At 40.8% G+C, this 19,606-nt stretch overlaps 1 protein-coding gene across 1 annotated transcript in view; it reads left to right on the top strand.

Moving 5' to 3' along the window:
• LOC310927231 (calsyntenin-2-like) overlaps positions 1–19,606 on the top strand; it is a gene marked incomplete at both ends in the record, with an annotated part of 154,872 nt that overhangs the window by 68,847 nt on the left and 66,419 nt on the right. Inside the window, one exon of the mRNA XM_083889526.1 lies at positions 2,182–2,304. Coding sequence (XP_083745652.1) covers positions 2,182–2,304 — 123 coding nt within the window. The remainder of the gene's footprint in view (positions 1–2,181; positions 2,305–19,606) is intronic.

The following is a 19,606-nucleotide window of genomic DNA, read 5'->3' as shown; positions in this document are numbered from 1 at the left end:
ATTCCCAGAAGAATTATCGATGCCTTGAGATGAATCAGAAATAGACTGACACAGTGTGCGTGTGTTTTTCTATTTCATCTCTTCAGTATGTTTTTGTGTTTTTGTTTTTCATACGAATCCAATACAGATCTGAAAAAAATTAAGTTAACAGTGATTAAAGTTTCTGTTTCCTTTGTACAAAGCCCGCACTCATTTCCTCCTTTTCTTTGACCTCATTTGCACAACTTTTGATGGTGGCAAGCTCAGAGAAAATAGAATAGTAGGACAAAAATACTGGTTTCACAAATGGGTTTTAGCAGCAGTTTGATGAATTTTAAATCACTGCCAGCTGGACACGTCATCTGCTAATTGGCATTAGACAAAAATGCGTCTCTCCATACAGAGATTTTGATTCGGTGCAAGCAGAAACACTGAGGGAGGAAAGGACGGAGAGGAAGAAAAGAAAGATTTGTTTATCAAAGTTATTTTGCATACCAAATACATTAAAGTGATGAAAAACATTTTGAACTAAGACGTTGTACACAACCGAGCACAGAACATCATCCACTGCCCGAATATTTTGAAAAGTTTGAATGTTGTCAGTCAGTCTGTAGAAGACGGATAGAATTCTAGTTTAAGGAAGGACGGAAGGAAAGAAAGGAAGGAAGCGAGCACCAAGGTTCAATGTGGATTCTGTTGTGCGCGACTGAATGTCTAGGTTAAAATTACACCTCGAAAACATCTCACAAAAACCTTTTTAAGACCCTGTAAACTTCCACATCAATTACATTTGCTTGTGCAACCACTAGTAAGGAGACACATTCCGAGTTTTTTCACATTTGTGACGTTCTTTACTGCTTTGTCAGAGAACATAGGGAACATTTTTGAAGCAATGCAATCATATATAAAAACCTGTCCAGGGAAACCTGTTTGTGTGTACCTTCTGATAATATCTTTTCATATTACTGTAGCACTAGACCCATGTTAATTATTCCTCATAATGCAGAATAGTCGTCAATATTTTGTCCACAGTGTTCAACTTCTGGCTTCCATTAGTCCTCTTGTCCATCTGTAAATGTCGTGTTGTGCTTTGACGTCAATCTGATGCAAAACATAATGTTTAAACATGATTGTGTGTCCTGCTGTGACTCGGCACCTTTCATAAAGATCAATAGAAACATGTGAAGTGCTGTATTTTATTGTCCAATCCAGAGCTGAGCAATTTACCATTTTCAAAGTCACGATTTAAAATAATGCAATTTGCAAATGGCAATTGCTGCAATCAATACTTGATTGTTCTGTGCTATTTGAAGAAATGAATACATGTTGGAAGCATTTGACCTCATTCAATTATCATTTTGGAATTACAGTAGTGTATGAGTGTCATTTAGCAATACTCCTTTTTAAATCTATACCATAGTAAATATTTAAAGGTCCCATATTATGCAAAATCAACTTTTTAATAATTTTAATACATATGTTTGGGACTCTGGAGTTACCAAAGTGTGAAAAATTATGACTCACTCATGTTTTTGTGGTCCTCCTCAGTCTAAGTACAGGAGATAAAACACGCAATGTTGACTTCCGCGCTCCTTGGAACTCAACAAGATGCTAAATTCCTGGAATTGTTGTCTCGCGGAGCTCCGCTTTGTCTGTAAAACATGCCAGAGTTTTTGCTAGGGTAACAGCATCCGAAAACCGCTAGTCCGTGAAAAGTTCTATTCTTGGCTCCACAGTGCAGCACAGAGTTCTACACAAACTTCCAGCCCCAGAGGATTTATCTGTTTAGTGGATACATGTTATATATGACGCCAATGTGCCTGCTAGAGCCTGCAAATGATCACTTTTCCAAATGCTAACTGCTGTTAGCTCCCAGTAGCCTCTGTGGCTGATGTCATTTCCTGTCCCTTAAGTGTCGTTTTACTTTTTTTTTTTATAAGGGTGGACCTAAAGAGAAACTACTAAACATAGCGTTTAACTGCTGTGGTGCTTCATCCTTATGGTATTTTGACCAGGACACCAGGGAACTAGGTTAACTTGGAGAAATAGGGTATAATATGGGAATATGGGGCGTGGCTTATGATTGTATGTCAGAAAGATTCCAGTTAGAAATGTTACCCAAACTGTTTTAGACCTTGTCTCGTCCAAAGCGAAGATTGTAACATTTATTGTATTGATCCTCTTTATCCTTCTCCACCACAGTTAACAAGCACAAGCCGTGGATAGAGACGTCTTACCATGGTGTGATCACAGAGAACATGGACACGGTGCTGCTGGACCCCCCTCTGGTAGCCCTGGATAAGGATGCCCCAGTTCCTTATGCTGGTAGGAAACACACATTACTTTCATTAAGTACAGTACTGCACACATTCATTGTCTCTCTCTCTCTCTCTCTCTCTCTCTCTCTCTCTCTCTCTCTCTCTCTCTCTCTCTCTCTCTCTCTCTCTCTCTCTCACACACACACACACACATTGATCCATCTTTTCTCTGTGCTCACGATTTTTCATGGAGACTGAATTCCATTTATCAACCTTTGCAGTAAATGGTAAATAGTTTTAAAGGCGTTTCTTCTTGTCATCTACAAACCTCATGATTTTCCCTTGATTTTCCTCGACAGCTGTCATCCCTTTGACCTAATACTTGGCGGATTTATTTCTAATGACCCTGCAAAGTGCTGGGTTTTCTTTATATATTATATAATATATATATATATGTACTATATACATATATTGTACTTCTGGTCTAAAGTTGTTTGAAGTCATGACAGTGTGGAAACTTTGAGTTGGAAGAAAGACAAAAGATTGGTTCGGGAGTATTGATGTGTATGATAATGCATTTACATTTTTATGATCTTGGGAGGTTTCAGACTTTTAGATGAGATGCACCACCCGACACACACACACACACACACACACACACACACACACACACACACACACACACACACACACACACACACACACACACACACACACACACCCACCGACAGGGGGATGTATTCATGGCATCTGCTAATTGAAGCCATGCGTCATCCCTTTTCTTTGCCTCATAAGACGAGCTGAGACGCTTCATTAACCTGACCAAAAGATTCCACTCAAAAATGGAAAAATCTATAATCTCTTCTCGAGGGCTGTCAGCTCTCGGTGATGCCCGTATTAATTTTCTCCTCTACGTCTTGATTTGACATCCTAGAGAGCACACAATCTGTACGGTGTGCTCGCTATACAGCTGTGTTCAGATTTCTTTTTTCAGGTGAAGGACACACAAAAAATGATGACCAAAAGTTACTTTAGAATCCTAACATCACCCACAAATGTTATACAGAGGGAACAATGGGGCTCAAGGGAATGTACCCTTTTGCTGGATATCACAGTGGATTTATAGTTGCTCTGCATCCACTGCCTGAGAGCCTACTGTGAGAAAAGGTCTCCACAGCCCAGTGGGCCAGGTTCCTCTCATACAAAAACTGGGGCTGCGAGTGTGAGAGAAAATTCTCTTCTCTATCTTCAGCCAACTTTTAAGTTTAATTACTCACATATTCTTATAGCCGGACCTGCTGTACAATATTAGCAGCCATAACTTAGGATAAGACACAAAAGGTTCCCTCACTAGATGCCAAGGTGCCAGGCATCTTGACCTAATATACAATCTCGAGTCTTACTAACTATGTGTGTCAGACCTGGCACGCTGCAGAATCTGCAATGATGTCTCACTGTTCAGATGTCAGGCTTTGTCTCCTCGAATCTGAGCTGTCTACAGTGAAATCCTTCAACTTAACATCATTGTCATCTCACCTGATAATCAAAAAATCTCCGTAACAGGGAGTACAAGCGCTGACTGAGTCACAGTCAAAGGTACAGTCCACGTGCAACAATACCAGTAAGGCATCACAATCAACCTCATCTACACGTAATACTGTAGTTTCAGGAGTTGATTATGTTGTCTAACAAGAGCTGAAATCAGGCAGCTGTCGCAAACACACACTGTCACGGTGACAGTGACAGCGAAGAGACGCACGCGGAGGGAGCTGTTCTAATCAGACAAAGTATTCTGAGAGTCAAAGGCAAACAAAGAGGCTTTTTAGCAGCGAACGCTTAACAGCTCATTACGGTGAAATGGCTCCTATTAATCCCAACGCTGACAGCCATGAAGAACTGATGCTCAGCGATTTATTTTTTTTTTCTCGTCCACCGTTTTCATTTTTTTAAATGTGTGTGTTTTTCTGCCGATGCCACAACCGTACATTTGTTTGTTTCACCTTAATGTGTGAGCTGGTCTATAAATAATGGGTAAATTGACCTTAAAGGTGCATTATGGAATAAATCTAAAGCAACTGGCCGTAAAATCCTCCTAATATGTCACAGAGACTCAGGAATAATATTCATATAACGAACTGAACTCACCAACAACAACAGTACAGACAAAATATTTGCATTAAAAAACATATTTTGCAGACTGCAAATCATGTTTATGTTTTGAAATCATGTTTTGGCATGTGGCGCAGTAGAGTCTCAGCTGCCGCGCAACCACGGGTTGCCAGTTAGAAAAACGAAACCTAAAAGACCTCGGTATTTTGAATTTGAATGTAGTAACCGTTTTTGGCCACATTCTTACATGTGGCACCTTTAAAGAGTGTGAAGTCTAAAAGCTCTGTGCTGTATACATGCTACATTATAAAGTGTAACCTAAATACTATGGCACACACTATCAGTAATGTGCCGAGAGAGAATCCTTTAAAAACCAGCGTGGCAATGCCACTAACAACACAGCAGAGCTTTGTTTGATTAAGAGAAAATCAGGTGGAGCTTTTATTGGCAACCAGCACGTACCCCCTGCCTTTGCCCGATGTCAGCTGGGATTGGCTCCAAATCTAATTGAATTGATCTTCATTTCATCCGTTACTTATGTACACAAAATCCCGATTTATAAGCACGTGGAGTATTTCAGAACTGCTGCTGCTGCTGTCGACGCACACAATAATAAACGATATAAAGTATGAAATTCAACCTCACTGATGGATTATTATTTGAAACATGACCCTGACTCCACTAATACAGTGTTTAATAAAGCTTAGTATTTGAAGATGTCCCTTCCTGCATAAATCTGGTCACTCAAAAATGAATATGTTCCTCAAGGGAAAGCTTTAAAAAAAAAAAAAAAAAAAAAATGTCATCATACATCATGTCCACCATGTAAATTTGGCGTATCCATGACCTAGATGGCACGTCAGCGTCAATCCATGACATTGCTGTGAGCGCAGAGAGGCAGCGCACACATGTGCCTTCTTCTTCTAAATATGTAACTATACGGGGAACTGACTGCCAACACTCTAACAAACGATCTTTTGATGATGAGGATGACGCGTGAAGGCAGAGCCTGAGTGGTCAGAAGATGGATACGGATTTTTTTCTTATTAGGTTGTGGAAAAGCACCACATGCTGCCACATTCAAACACACAGTCAAGTGTCAAAAAGTGCATTATTACACAGAATAGCTACCCCGACTGCACTCCAGTGTACTATGCACATGCACCATATATAAAGATTGAATGATGCGATAGAGGATGTAGGAAGACGGTGATTAAAAACATGAAATATACTGGATCTATTATGCAACAGTCATTATTTAGACATACAAAAGATCCTCTTACAGATCTTTGCCAATGTCTCTCTGTAATCCATGACTTACAGTCATTTACAGAACATTTCTTATCCCTGGTAACCAAAGCCGGGACGCAGTGAAGGCTTAACAACGCCACAATGAGCAGGCTGACTAGAGAGGAAATTACTTTTGATTGCTTTTCTCCACGTTCAACACATTTTTTTTGTTGACTCGAGAAGGTCGAGTCTGGTGAAATATTGCCGGAGAAGAAAAAGTAGAGCCGTGTTCCGGGGGCTGGCTGGTGATATTTCTCATTGAATGTTTTCATTGAATGTGGTCTAATGAATGGATCCCCGTACAATAGCTACCAAGGAGACTGGGAAACAACTGTCATTTATCTCCCTTTATTTACCTGCTCTACAGCTCTTTTACACCTTCTGTAACTATTCTCTCAAATCCCCACATTCCACTGTGCCCCAGTTTGTGTCTTTCTCTCTCGACTAATGCCACATTCCCTTCTTTCTCAATCCAGCCCAGCCTTTCTTCCCGTTGCTATCTCGACACTTTGTTCCTTGCAGGCCCATAATATACCGGCCGTCACATATGCATTACTGACACGCTCATCCGTCGCGGTTTTGTTTCACCGCGGAGGAGGAGTAAGTAGGACGTCCTTATGGCTCCACGTTAATTGCATTGAGGGAACGAGGATGAGGATTGTTAAGCACTCGGCTGTTTTCTTCTCGCTTGTACACATCTCATCATCCTTTATTCCCTCTCCTTTCCAGTCTCCTTCACCCACGAGTGCTTTTTCTCTGGATGCCTCATACTATACATTCCCCCTATTTTTACTTCTTACTTTTTCCACTTTTTTTTGTATCTATATCTTCTTTTCTACTTTCCCTCCCTTTTCATGTTCTGTCTCTTTTTTTCTGTGGCACCACATTTTTTTACTTTGATGTAAGCTGCACTCACATACAGTAATGGGCCTAACCTCAACATCGCATGCAGAGACAGGCGTCACGAAGATTCATTCTTATTACTGCATGCCATGATGGCATTGTGTGAGCTCAACCTTCAAGTCCCCACTCAACGCCTCCTTCAGAGCAAAGGTGTGGATTGAGAAGTACGCGGGCCGATCGCGTATTCTCAAACAAAATTAGCATGAGGAATGGTGGCGGTGGACTTCAGGGTGCTGCGAGGCATGCAGGCGGTTTCATTTTTCTGTTCTTTATCTCAAGGCCACAGTCAACAAGCTTGCATTCTCCCCATTCATCATAGCACCAGTTTAATGCACTGTGATGCATCGTTCCCTCTGCAGAATCCACTATGTGTAAAAGAACAAAAGTACTTGGGAGATTTGGGAGAAAATAGAGTGGTGATCGCAGAGAGAGAGAGGAAAAATAGAGACAGATTGTCAATAAAACTGAGAGAGAGGCATAATTTGTTCGGGCTGCAATATTTTTTATTGATTGACTTGTTGATTATTCTCTCCATTTATTGATTACTTGTTTGGTCCATAAATTGTTGAAAAATGCAGATCGATGTTTCCTCCACATTGAAATGATGATGTTCTCAAATGGCTCGCACAAACCAAACAATGTATTCATATTTTTCCGATTTCCTATTTCAGCTCTAAAATTCATGACGCTTAAAAAATATTTTAAAAAAGCACTCAAATGTATCGATTACCAAAATAGTCTGATTCTTTACGCTTTGTCTACGTGTGTTTAAGTGTTTTATGTTTTATTAAAGGTGCATTATGTAATAAATATAAAGCAACTGGCCGTAAAATCCTGCTAATATGTCACAGAGACTCAGGAATAATGTTCATATAACAAACTGAACTCACAAACAACAACAGTACAGCCAAAATATTCACATTAAAAAAAAAGAAAATTGTGGACCGCAAAACATGTTTATGTTTTGAAATGATGTTTTTGGCATGTGGCGCCACCTACTGCCTTCTCACCAATCATTGCAGTCTCAGCTGCCGAGTTGCTAGTTACATCTGAGCTACAATGGCGGAGAAAAGACCTCGGTATTTTGAATTTGAGTGTCGTACCTGTTTTTGGCCACATTCTTACATGTGGCGCCTTTAAGTATGCATTTGAGATCAACAACCAGCTTTTTGAGTGACTAACCCTGGTAAGTTTTAAAAATTTGACCTAGGTGAGCAACCACAGTCATGCTAGTAACACACAAACACTGCTTTGGATCCAGTTAAACATTAACACAGCTCGAGTAGTGTAAAATCCCCACAATATTATTATATTATTATGATAATTTTATTCACCAGTGTTCATTGACCCATCACTCTCACTCTGTTTCAGTCAAGAGAGCTAACTGAATGAAGATAATTGTTTTTTTTTAAAGATTGCCAATGCGATGATAATGTCCTGATAGAGTCTCTGATGATTATGGTGCTTTTCCACTACACAGTTCTAGCAAGACCGTCACGGAACGACCCTCAACGTGGGCGAGGTCGTCATAGCACTGCAGTTATTTTTGGCGTACTGAATCGTTAGAATCAGATTTGTTCTACGGATAGGTCACTTCCTGCATGACCGGAGCGTAGACTCATTCTGTTACTGAACAAAAATATGGCTGAATGGGTTGTGATTCGGCTCAAGATCGCCGTCTTTCTGCAGTGCAAATCCTCTGTTAAATATTGAGATCTTAGACATTTCCTTGGTAACTGTTGGAGATTAACCCATGTTTTCAGGATTTTTAAGTCTTTTTAACTGTCGGACAACACGCTCATGACTCTTCCAGTGACGACGCTCTTTGACCAATCAGTGGCCAACTGTCCACGTCACATTTTAGTATCCGCTCAGCCAATAAAAACACCAGGTACTATCGCTAATATCGAAATCAAAAAGAGTCGAGTCGAGCCGAGTTATGCTAGAACTTTAGAGTTGAAAAGCACCGTTAGACTCTTAGGTAACTTAGGGCGTCTGCAAGATAAATCCCCAGACACCGGTGGTGAAGGTGGTTGATGACTTGCTTTGACTGATAAAGGTTGTAGGATGATGAATCTGTAAAGACCGGGCAGTGATGGGGACGTGACGCGCACGCACAATAACAGCAGCGAGAAGAAGAAGCTGAGGCAGAAAGAGAACTGGCGTTTAAAAAGACGGCAGGGAGAATAAAGGTTAACGCTGGCGATGTGTTGCTACGCTGTCGGACAGATGAGATCATCAGATGAGCAGCTTATTGTCATGCTCAGTGACTCATGAGTGACTGTAGGGCAGTGAACAACAACGACAAATGAGAATAAAAGAGTTGTCTTTGTGTTTGTGTAATCACAGATTCCTGCACAACTCATATCCAGTCTGCATCTCAGTATGATTTAAGCTAAACTTGACATAAGTGTCTCCGGTGCACACATCTTTTGTTTGAAGTGTGGTAGAAGCGTTTTAACTCCATCCACCACTGTCATCGATGCTAGCTGCTAACTCAGTATAATAAATCATAGTCAAAACTTCGTGTATAATATTTTAGTGCCATTGTTTGTGTGTCACTCCATATCTTACAGAACAGTAGAATTGCAATTCAGTCAGTGTCGTGTATCTTGTCCTATTGTTTTTGGTCAAAATCCATTTAATGCTCGTCCTATGATTTTGAAAATAAAGGACTTATAATCGTAACTGAGCGGTGAGCAGGATTTTTGAGTTCCAAGTGAGAGCATAATACACTGTTGTTTTTGATACACGACTTACCTGACAGCTGAATAATTGTCAGCGGTGATATCTCGCAGTCACACCGGTTTGCTTGTTGTTGCATCAAAGACACAAAGGGTTTTTTAAAAAAGCGCATTCTCTGCTCATTAAAACTGATCTCTGCATAGAGCTGTTTTGCTTAAAGTTCTATTGTATTTTTTTTCCTTTGTGCAGATAGTGTCACCAAGACAATATAGTATGTTGTGATGGGTACATGTGTTTTAGCCAACTGCTTAGAAACAGCAGAATACTTTATAATGAAAGAATACTGAGACTGGATGAGAAAGTAATGACATTATTGTTTCACCACGGGCTGTGGTTGTTTTTTTGGCTGTGCTGTTGAGAATCATTTCAAAAATACCTGAAGTGTGTTTGACTTTGCCAAAAACCTGTACTTCTGTCACTTGAGAGTGAAACTGCACCAAAGTGACAAAAGCAGAGGTGCTAATTAAACTGTGGGATCCGACAAAGCACAAGCTGTGTGACTCACTTCAGAGGTGATAAGGCGAGAGAAACGACATCAGGAGAGGGGAAGAGATGAAAGACGGAAACAAATGCAGATTGGGAAAATATGGGATATGTGGAATGGGTTTCTGTGCATGTGTCTGAAAGGGAGACGGTAAGTCAGTAGAAAGAGACAATGTGATGCATCATCAAAGGATAATCTAGGATATTAAAGGGACCAATCGGATCAAAACACGCAGGTGTCTGACCGTTTGCCCCCACAAGAAGAGGAACTCGATTAGACGGGCGGTTCACTTTGCCTGTCTGGCTGTTTTCCCCATCTCTCTCTCTCTCTCCTTGGCCCTGTCCTCTTTGCCTTTGTGATGCAGTTTCTGCAGTGGGTGCTTAATTGAGAGGTAAAAAGTGAGACAAGTCTGCAACAGGAAACAGACGCAGAGCATCAAAGTTTTTGTATGCCGTGTGGAAGGAAGACTGACTCCTACAAACCCCATTTCTCTCTGCTGCAAGCATCATAAACATTCCAGCATCAGAATCACAGGATGTCATTTTGTTTAACCCTAAATACAGTAAAAACATCACATTACTTAACTTAAGGGACAGGAAATGACATCAGCCACAGAGGCTACTGGGAGCTAACATCAGTTAGCATTTGGAAAAGTGATAATTTGCAGGCTCTAGCAGGTACATTTCCTTCATATATAACATGTATCCACTGGACAGATTAATCCTCTGAGGCTGGACGTTTGTGTAGAACTCTGTGCTGCACTGTGGAGCCAAGAATAGAAATTTTTGCGGTCTTCCGGTTTTCGGATACTGTTGTCCTCGCCAGCACTCTCACGTCTTTTATGGACAAAGCGGAGCCCCGCGAGACAACAATTTCATGAATTTAGCGTCTTGTGACGTCCCGGTGAGCGCGGAAGTCAACATCGCGTGTTTTATCTCCTGTGCTTAGACTGAGGAGGACCACAAAAACATGAGTGAGTCATCTTTTTTCACACTGGTAGGACCTCCAGAGTTCAAAATATTTAAAGCAAAAGTTGATTTTGCATAAAATGGGACCTTCAAGCTCAATGAATGCTATGGAAATCACATATACACAAAGTTTCCAGAGAGTTGATGAACATGGTGGGACTTTTAAGGGCTACTTTTTGGACCAAGCAGGAATCTCCATAAAACAACAACAAGTGACAACTCTTAATAAATGCCAGTTTTTGTTTTTGTCTGCATTGGTGGTCCCATTCAAACTGGACGAACACTACTTTATGAAACAGTATTTTTCATAATGTAGTGTGATACTGTTTCATTAGACTCTGGTGCCGTGTTTCTTGGTGTTATATTTTCTGCAAGGCTGTGAACTCAATAAAAGGATAATGTGCTGTGAAAGAACATGTGCAGCAATCGGACACATGAGTTCACAAGTTCACGAGTTGTGGTTAGCGGTTTGGGGAGATGTAGTGCAGTTTTGTCGATGCAAGCCTTTCTCCTCATTTTGTATCTCATTCATTTGTTTTGTCCAAACCAGGGGACTGGTCCTCAGCGAACTGTCAGCCTGTGCCTGTGTGTACTGATATTCTCGTTCTTGCCTTAGGACATCAGGTTCCATGCTACGCCTTCACAGACCTCTCTGTATTCTCTGCCCCCCACCATATCATGTTTGTCACACTTTATTGACCCTGCTCACATGTGATCTTTTTGCCTGACCTGCATGTTTGCTCCCAGCGTGCCAGTTCCCCTGCAGAGCCCGATGTTCACAAATAAATAGATAAAATACATTTTAATGAAAAAGCCTGCAGAGAATAATGGATATTTCAATTTTATGTAATTGTTCCATTTTATTCTAATCAAATGTCAAAGTAAAGATTTAAACAGAGTTGTTTTCCACCATTGATTTCTGTGATTTTCGTATTTTCAGCCTTTAGCCCTCTTATAACCATCATGATACTCAGGCCGCCTGGATTTATTTTGATTTTATGGCTGTAGAATTTTCAAAAACATGTTCAGTTAGTGAGTTCTTTTGCACCTTCCTCCCACTTTTTCCAAGATAACTTTGAATATCTGGCAGTTATTCAACCGTTTAGGGGAATCTTGCCTGTGATTGGACGGTCGCTCCGTGGAAGTCCCGAGGGCTACAGTAAACTATATGGGTGCAAAGCTCTATTTCTCTGCTTTCCAGTATCCATCTTCTACCGCTTTCTCCTCCACATGAGAGTCGCGTGGGGTGACATAGGGTGAAAAGCGGAGTACACCCTCGACAGATCGCCAATCTTTGAATTTTCTAGATATCACAAGTGGTCCAGGAGTGACGGTAATGAGAAGTACACATGCCACATCCTGAATTCTTTACATATAATGCTTTATGGAAGGAGGAAACCAGAGCACCCAGAGAAAAGCCACACAAACATGCAAAGAACATGCAAACTGGAAGAGACTGGCCCTCAAACCTGCAATCTTCTTGTCGTAAAAGAAACGGTGCTGGAACATGCCATGTCTTCCCACTGTTGAGGAAAGCTAATTGCAGTCCCATAAGATGGTCTGAGTAATTACGTGTCTGATAATGCTCCACTGGAGATCTGTCATCATTGTCAAGTTGCTCACAGCATCAACAACCCCCTTAGCCTCTGATTGATTTCTTTGAGGACCCAGTCCCTTCCCTTATTACCCTATTACCCTCTTTTTCTATTCTGTATGGGATGTGTCACTCTGCGATGACACTCGCACAGACACGGTGATGACTTTCAATTTCACAATCGCTTTTTTTTTTAGAACATCTATGGACAGCGAGCGCATCAAATGGAAAAAGCAACGTTTTCGTATACATACCACACTGTTTCTCACCGGTGCTGCACATTTTTATAACCCAGCTCAGCACCAGGCCTGGCAGCTTGCACATCGCCCTCCTAATTGTCGTCATGATGACATGCCTGACCACAATCTGGCTTTTATTTTTTTGCATTTTATCGTTTGTTACCATAACGATTTCACCCATATATTTACTTTTTATCCTCTTATCTCTGTGTTTTCATGTGAGCTTGACCCCCAGTATGACACAACAACAGTCTGACACTTGATGATTCATCAATGCGTAAAGGTCATGGATTTTGCCTCTTATGAGACGGAATTGCTTTTTGAGCTTGCAACAAGGTAACTATGTTGTAAAAGCTGTAATGGGATTTTGTTTATTTATTAATTTATAAAAAAACCCACAAAAAAAACAGGATACTGCCTCTTCTTGACCTTTTTCGTAAGCCTTTTTTTCTAACCAACTTTTATATGAGGTGGAACTCACCCACTGTATCCTGCGAAGATGCTCAAAGTGCTGGGCTGGAGCCCCCACTGCGAGCCGATTGAAGTGGGATGTCGGGGCTTTTCAGGCCGGTCTCTGCAGAGTCCTGACCTGGTGATGCTGCAGAGTCTGGCTGAATAGGGAGGCTGATCACCCCCGGCTGGGTCTCATGTGCAAACATGTACAAAGTTCTAAAAGACCTGAAACACCTTTTTTGTTTCTGAAGATGCATCCCAGTGCCTCAGCAATAGTTACTGAAACCTGTGGTCTTTACATCTCCCTCTCACTAATACTCACGCAAAAAAGAGCTGTGTTCTGTGCTAGACGTTTGATTTTTTTGTTGTTTCTTCATCCACAGAATGTGGAGCTGTGTGGTGCGGGAACAGCAGCAGCAGCTGTGAGACAGCTGTTGTTTAGAGGTGCACTTGATTTGCTTTGTGTTTTATTGGTGTGAGCACACATTTTTAATATCCCGTTTGTGAGAAGCCGACATTTTGATTGTGATTTAAATACAAATTTGCACTCCCCGACTGAGTGTGCATGTTAATTTTTGAGAAGTAAAATCCACGTCTTAAACCTTTTGTGGGCCCTTCTGGGCATTTTCAGCCGTTGTCCAACTGTATGCAGCTGTCTCACTTCGCTAGTGCTGTGTAACTGTTCACCTTCTGCTTTGCCTCCATCAGTCGTGATGTAAAATGCATGACTATGTGTGCAATGCGGGAAAGGACATGAAAACAAAACACTGCGATGCTGAGAAACACAGAGTCGTGTGGTGCTGATGGCCTTAAGCATTTTATGAGAACTCATTTGACAAGAGTTTGAAAGCTGTGGGCATGTGTTCATATTTTAAAGTTAGGCTCTACATCTTTAAAACAATGGGGAACAATGGGGACTTAGCCACGCACACAGAAGTCTACTGATATTTTTACTTAATATTTTAAATATCAAACGAGAAATGTTATCATGAATGTTTGTGTAATGTGTAAAACAGCTCTTTTTTTTATTATTTTATTTGAACTGTGATGCTGCTTTTATCTACCACAGTCTAAAGATCAAACTGTTTCAGAAATGAGAGACTTTGGCGGTTAATCTGTGCCACTGTTATCACCGCAAATTATTCTCCAAGTAAATGCTTAACAACCAAACTCAAAGAGAATAAATCAATAAATAATCATAAGTACAGTTAGGCGAATAAGGCTTATTGTTATTATTATTATTATTATTATTTTATTTTTTTTAAATAGGTAAAAAAGCGCACAGTAGGGTTTACACTGGGTCAAATGGTCACATCTGATCTGACCATTCATGAGTAGTTTCTCATCACTTCTTCTTCATTTTTGGTTGTACGAGACAGAGAAGAGGTGGAAAAGCTGCTCTTTATGCACAGAACACTGACCCGTGGTTCTGCTGACGTGAAGTGAAATGACTTAATGAAATGTGCACTGGATGGCAAGAGAAACTAATCTTGTAATTCTGTGTTCTTTGGTTCTCTCTCTCTCTCTTACACACATACACACACTCACACTCTCTCTCTCTCTCTATCTCTGTGACAGTGGTGTGACAGGGTTTCTGTATCCTGACAGGCCAATTAGACAGCAATTTGCATGTCCTCTCCGCTACATTTGCCTTGTTCATGTGAGCATGAAATAGGATAATCTGGCTTTTGGACCCGTCTGTGACATCACAGTTGGTCCTTCTATCATCTACGATGATCCTTCTACCCTGAAAACTCCGGTCCCGTTCCTCTGTATATAGTGAACAAAATCGTTTTGTAATCACACCTAACACCCTTTCCACTTCCTCTCCTAATTAATCTTATCGATAATGGCTACTTTTCTAAGACATCGCTTGGTTACGTTGAAAAATATCTAATCAGCCAGTGACCTGGCAGCAACTCGATGCATGTGGGGATGTAGATATGGTAGAGAGACCTGCTCAAGTTCAAACCGAGCATCAGAACGGGGGGAGAAAGGTGATTTAAGTGACTTTGAACATGACTTGGTTGTTGGTGCCACAGGGCCCGGTCTGAGTATCTCACAAACTGCTGATGCTGCTGGGATTTTCACATCTCTAGGGCTCACAGAGAATGGTCAGAAAAAGTCAGAGGAAAATATCCAGCGAATGAGATTTCTCTGGATGAAACTTCAGAGCACTGTTGATGCCAGAGATCAGAGGGAAATGGCGAGAGCGCTTTAAAATGAAATAAATGTTAACGCTTATGTTTCTCATCCAGCTCAGATTAGCTCCTTGCATGGTCGGAGATTAGCTCCTCAGCACTTTCACTGAGTGCTGTTCTCATCGCTTTCCCTTTTGTCCTCTCTGCTTTTCTAATACAATAACCAAAGTAAAATCCATGGTTTAATATATACTGTATACTATGTGTGTGTACCTGGAATTCCTTATGTTGTGGGGACCTGTTTACACAGTCGCATTATGGGGACAAATATCAAGTCCCCATAATGTAAATTACTACATTTTAAGGTAAATATATGTTTTAAGGTTTATGTTAGGGTCAAGGTTTGGATCAGTAGCCAGTAGTAATTATGGTTAAAGGTGTCATATGTAAGAATGTGGCCAAAAACTGTTACTACATTCAAATTCAAAATAACGAGGTCTTTTAGGTTTCGTTTTCTGACGCAACTGGCAACCCGTGGTTGCTCGGCAGCTGAGACTCTACTGACTGCAATGATTGGTAGACGGCAGTAGGTGGCGCCACATGCCAAAACATGATTTCAAAACATAAACATGATTTGCAGCTTGCAAAAAAAAAATGTAATGCAAATATTTTGTCTGTACTGTTGTTGTTGGTGAGTTCAGTTTGTTATATGAACATATCCCTGAGTCTCTGTGACATATTAGGAGGATTTTATGGCCAGTTGCTTTAGATTATTACATAATGCACCTTTAAGGTTAGAGTAAGTCGCCCGTAAATTAAGTCATGGAAACCAGGGTTTGTGTGTGTGCGCTGTGCTTTGTTAATAGTAACTGGCCTGCACTGGGACCAGTTATTACGCTTCTGGTCAGAAAAAATCACGTCTCTGTTCGACTGTTTATCTCCATCCATTCATCCATCTTTTACCTCTTTATCCTGCACACGAGTGTCCCGGAGGGTGCTATGCCAATCCCGGCTGACTTGGGACTAAAGTCGGTTCTGACCGGGACGTGAACCCAGGTCGGAACAAGTGTCTTGCTGCAAAGGCAAGCGTGTTTATCTCCTTTTATGTAATTGATATGCATTGCAATGAAAACGTCGACTTTACAACTTCAGTACTCTCATGTGAGCTCGGCTCTTATGCAACTCAAAACCAGCGTATGTGTAATTAAAGAGGTCAGAAACTGATTAAGAGCTATTGTTTTCTATTGCTGTATATAGTCGGTCGTCTCTGCATAGCACACCGCAACAGCTGCAGCGTGTTCTGTCTGTTAAAAATAAATGTTTGCCCCCCCCCCCCCCAGCACCCCACTATGGCTCCTTGGGTATCATAGTTATACAATTAAACATTGAATATGCTTTTAATAAGTGCAGCGTGTTTCCCTTTGACTTGTCACAACCGTACAGGACTGTTAACACTCACGCGTGTAATTACCAGACATTCGTTTAAAACAAAGATCATCAGTGCAAGCATAGTTATGTTTTATTGTTCGGCGACTCATCAAGTAATTATTAACAGTACAGGGACACAGGAAGGAGGAGGATGGGGAAAGATGGAATAACAGAACACATGGGCCACTAACCTCTGTCGTAAAGATGCTCATATAAGATGGTTTTACAGAATCTTAATGGTTGGTTCGTTATTGTTAACATAAGGTCCAGTGTGCATGCAGTACATATGATATACTCAACACTTAAAACGCATCAATCAGTCAACTTAAATAGTTAGATATTAAGCTGTGCCTCTACGGCAGTGTATAAACACATTCAAATATGGAAGTGGACAGCTTTAACTCATTAATATGTTCGTGCAAACCGTTTTTAAATATAACTTTTAGTTTTTCTTGATTCTGAATTGTTAATACACTATTTTAACACAGTAAATTGAAAATGAAAAATGAAAGTTATTCTGGAAAAAGGGGCAAAAGCGTTTACTCACAGGACATTTTCTGGCTCTTTTATGGTTAAAATAAGCAAACAAGTCTCGAGGGACATTTTGAGGCTTGGGTGTTAATAACATGATTTATTTTCCTTTACCATATCAAATAGAAAAATACATATATATGTCTCATGTTCAAGCTGTTAACTATGGGCTTAAGGCATTGATTCCCAGACCCAAAAAATCTGAGGCATGTCTTGCTGTTTCCCATCAAAGTGAAATTTTATTCAATGATGCTTGAGCCTGGGGTACATTGAGATCAACATCTGTTTTAGCAGAAGTGACAGTGGGAGGTCAAATAAGAACCAGTCAGTATGAAAAAGAAAAAAAAAAAATCTTAGTTCTCTTATTGTTGTTGTCAACTTGCAGTTAAAATACCACCAACCATCTACATGATGTTAATGTGAATGTGAAAGAGCAGCAATGCTCAGTACTTTACAGTATTCAGATTTAGGAATTCTGACGCTGTTCTTTGACATTTTGGAAAATATCTTGTGTCTGAGCTACAGTGCTGTGTATTTGTTTGAAGTGGGTTTAGCTTAGCTTATCACAAAGGATTATGAACAAGGTGATGTATTTAACACGATCTGTATCTACATTTACAATTACAATCAACGCATGTGATCACATTTGTGTGTGTGATAACTTGCAATTGATGGGTAATTGAGCTAACTGTCCGAGCTCTTCCTTTAGACACAATTACCCATTCGTTTTTTCTACTTTTTTTGTTTTTTTCCCCCCACACCTTGTCCGTTTTTTCCTTCCTCTCTCCTCTTTCCATTTCACTCTCACTGATTTGTGTTTTTCTGGCCTCTGTTATAAGCACCTCAGCATTTCACCTCCCTGTTTACTACCAGTCAGCTGTTGGATTGCTGCTGTTAAATAAATTAGATTTCATCCTCATGGTCCAATCTACTCCTAATTAAGTGCATCAAACACAAACACGCGCACACACACAACCTTAAGGCAGACTGTGTACCACTGGACGTGGGTCTCTAGGGTCAATTATGGCAGTGTAATGATTATAATTGGTTAGTTCTCAGCCCATTACCCTATTTTATGTCTCACGCACAGGACTGTAATTTAGTGAAGGACTGATGGCCGGCGTGGCTGTGTGTGATGGATGATCATCACTGATGATTACTGAAACACTTCTCTTGTTTCTCTGGTTCACACAGTCATTGCGAATACACTTCTTATTTAATCCTTCTCTACTGTTGTTCCTTCAGTTTTATTGTTTGGTTCTCTACACAGAGAAATGAAAATTCTACACTCCTTTTATATGTGAAATGCTGATTCTGATTCAGTCGAAGAAGAAAAGAAGAAGCTCCTTCATTAGTACTTTTCGTGCTTTATTGAAATTTCTCTCTGCATTTAAGCCCATCTACGACTTGGAGAGGAGCAGCCACTGAGCAGCACCCAGGGAGCAATAGTGCTTGGGTACCTTGCTCAGGGGTTCTTCAGCTCTTTGACCTGCAATTCTCCGGTTACAAGCCAAGTTCGCTTTCCGACTTGGCCACGGGCTGCACGGAGTATTGAGTGTCAACAGGTCAACACACGGGGACAACTCGAGGACACAGGCTGAAGGCTGCGAACATTTGCAGGCAGTGTACAACCAGATGCGCAGTTTTTGAACAGGCAGGGCAGGCAACTGCTTGGGGCCCCCGACACTCAGAGCCTGACGGCTGTTTTTACTGAAATGTGCAGTGTCCAGCCGTCTCCCCGTCCCCCTTAAAAAACAATGGTCGATTTGCAATGACATCTCAGTAGGAAACCTCCCTAAAGGGGCCCCACCTCACGTTAACCTGTGTTAAGTTATCGTTCTGCAAGTTGGAAAATGAAGAGGATTATTTACAGTATAATGCATATCTTTTTTACTCAGTTTATATAGTTTTTTTTAAAGCTATTTACAGTATTCTATTGTTCTTTACATTTATAGTTTCACATTAAAAGGTTTTTCCATGTTATTTCATTCATTTTGGAAAAAAACAAAATTGAACTTGTTGCGTTGGTGTCAGATTATTTATAACATAATGGTGATAAACACTGGCTGGAAGGGCCCCCTGGGATTTTTTGCTTAGGGCCCCTACAGACTCTAGAATCGCCTCTGGGTAGAACATGTGCCATATGTTACATACTCAAATTCAAAGTTGCACAATGAATATCATACATTTTAAGTTCTATCTATCTCTCAGAATCTACTTGCACAAGTCAAGTGTCGTTTCCCACATTTAGTCAAACAAGAATGAGTACTGAGACCTTGCCTCATTCTTTCTGACAATTCCAGTTTTTTTTTTTTTTTTTTCACACCCCTTCCTAATATTTTCACTCAGTCCATGTTGCTCACATTCTGCCACTCCAATCACACACTGCAGGGCCAGATCACCTCTGAAGTGGCCCGGCAGGATCTGACAGCTGTGCAAGGGAAATAAGATCATTGTGCATCCTCACCTGTCACTGTGTCTTCT

This window comes from Microchirus variegatus, assembly GCF_963457635.1.
Source record: "Microchirus variegatus genome assembly, chromosome: 5".
Lineage (NCBI taxonomy): Eukaryota > Metazoa > Chordata > Actinopteri > Pleuronectiformes > Soleidae > Microchirus > Microchirus variegatus.
Note: the sequence above shows the minus strand (reverse complement) of the source record. Positions and strands in the feature narration are given on the sequence as shown.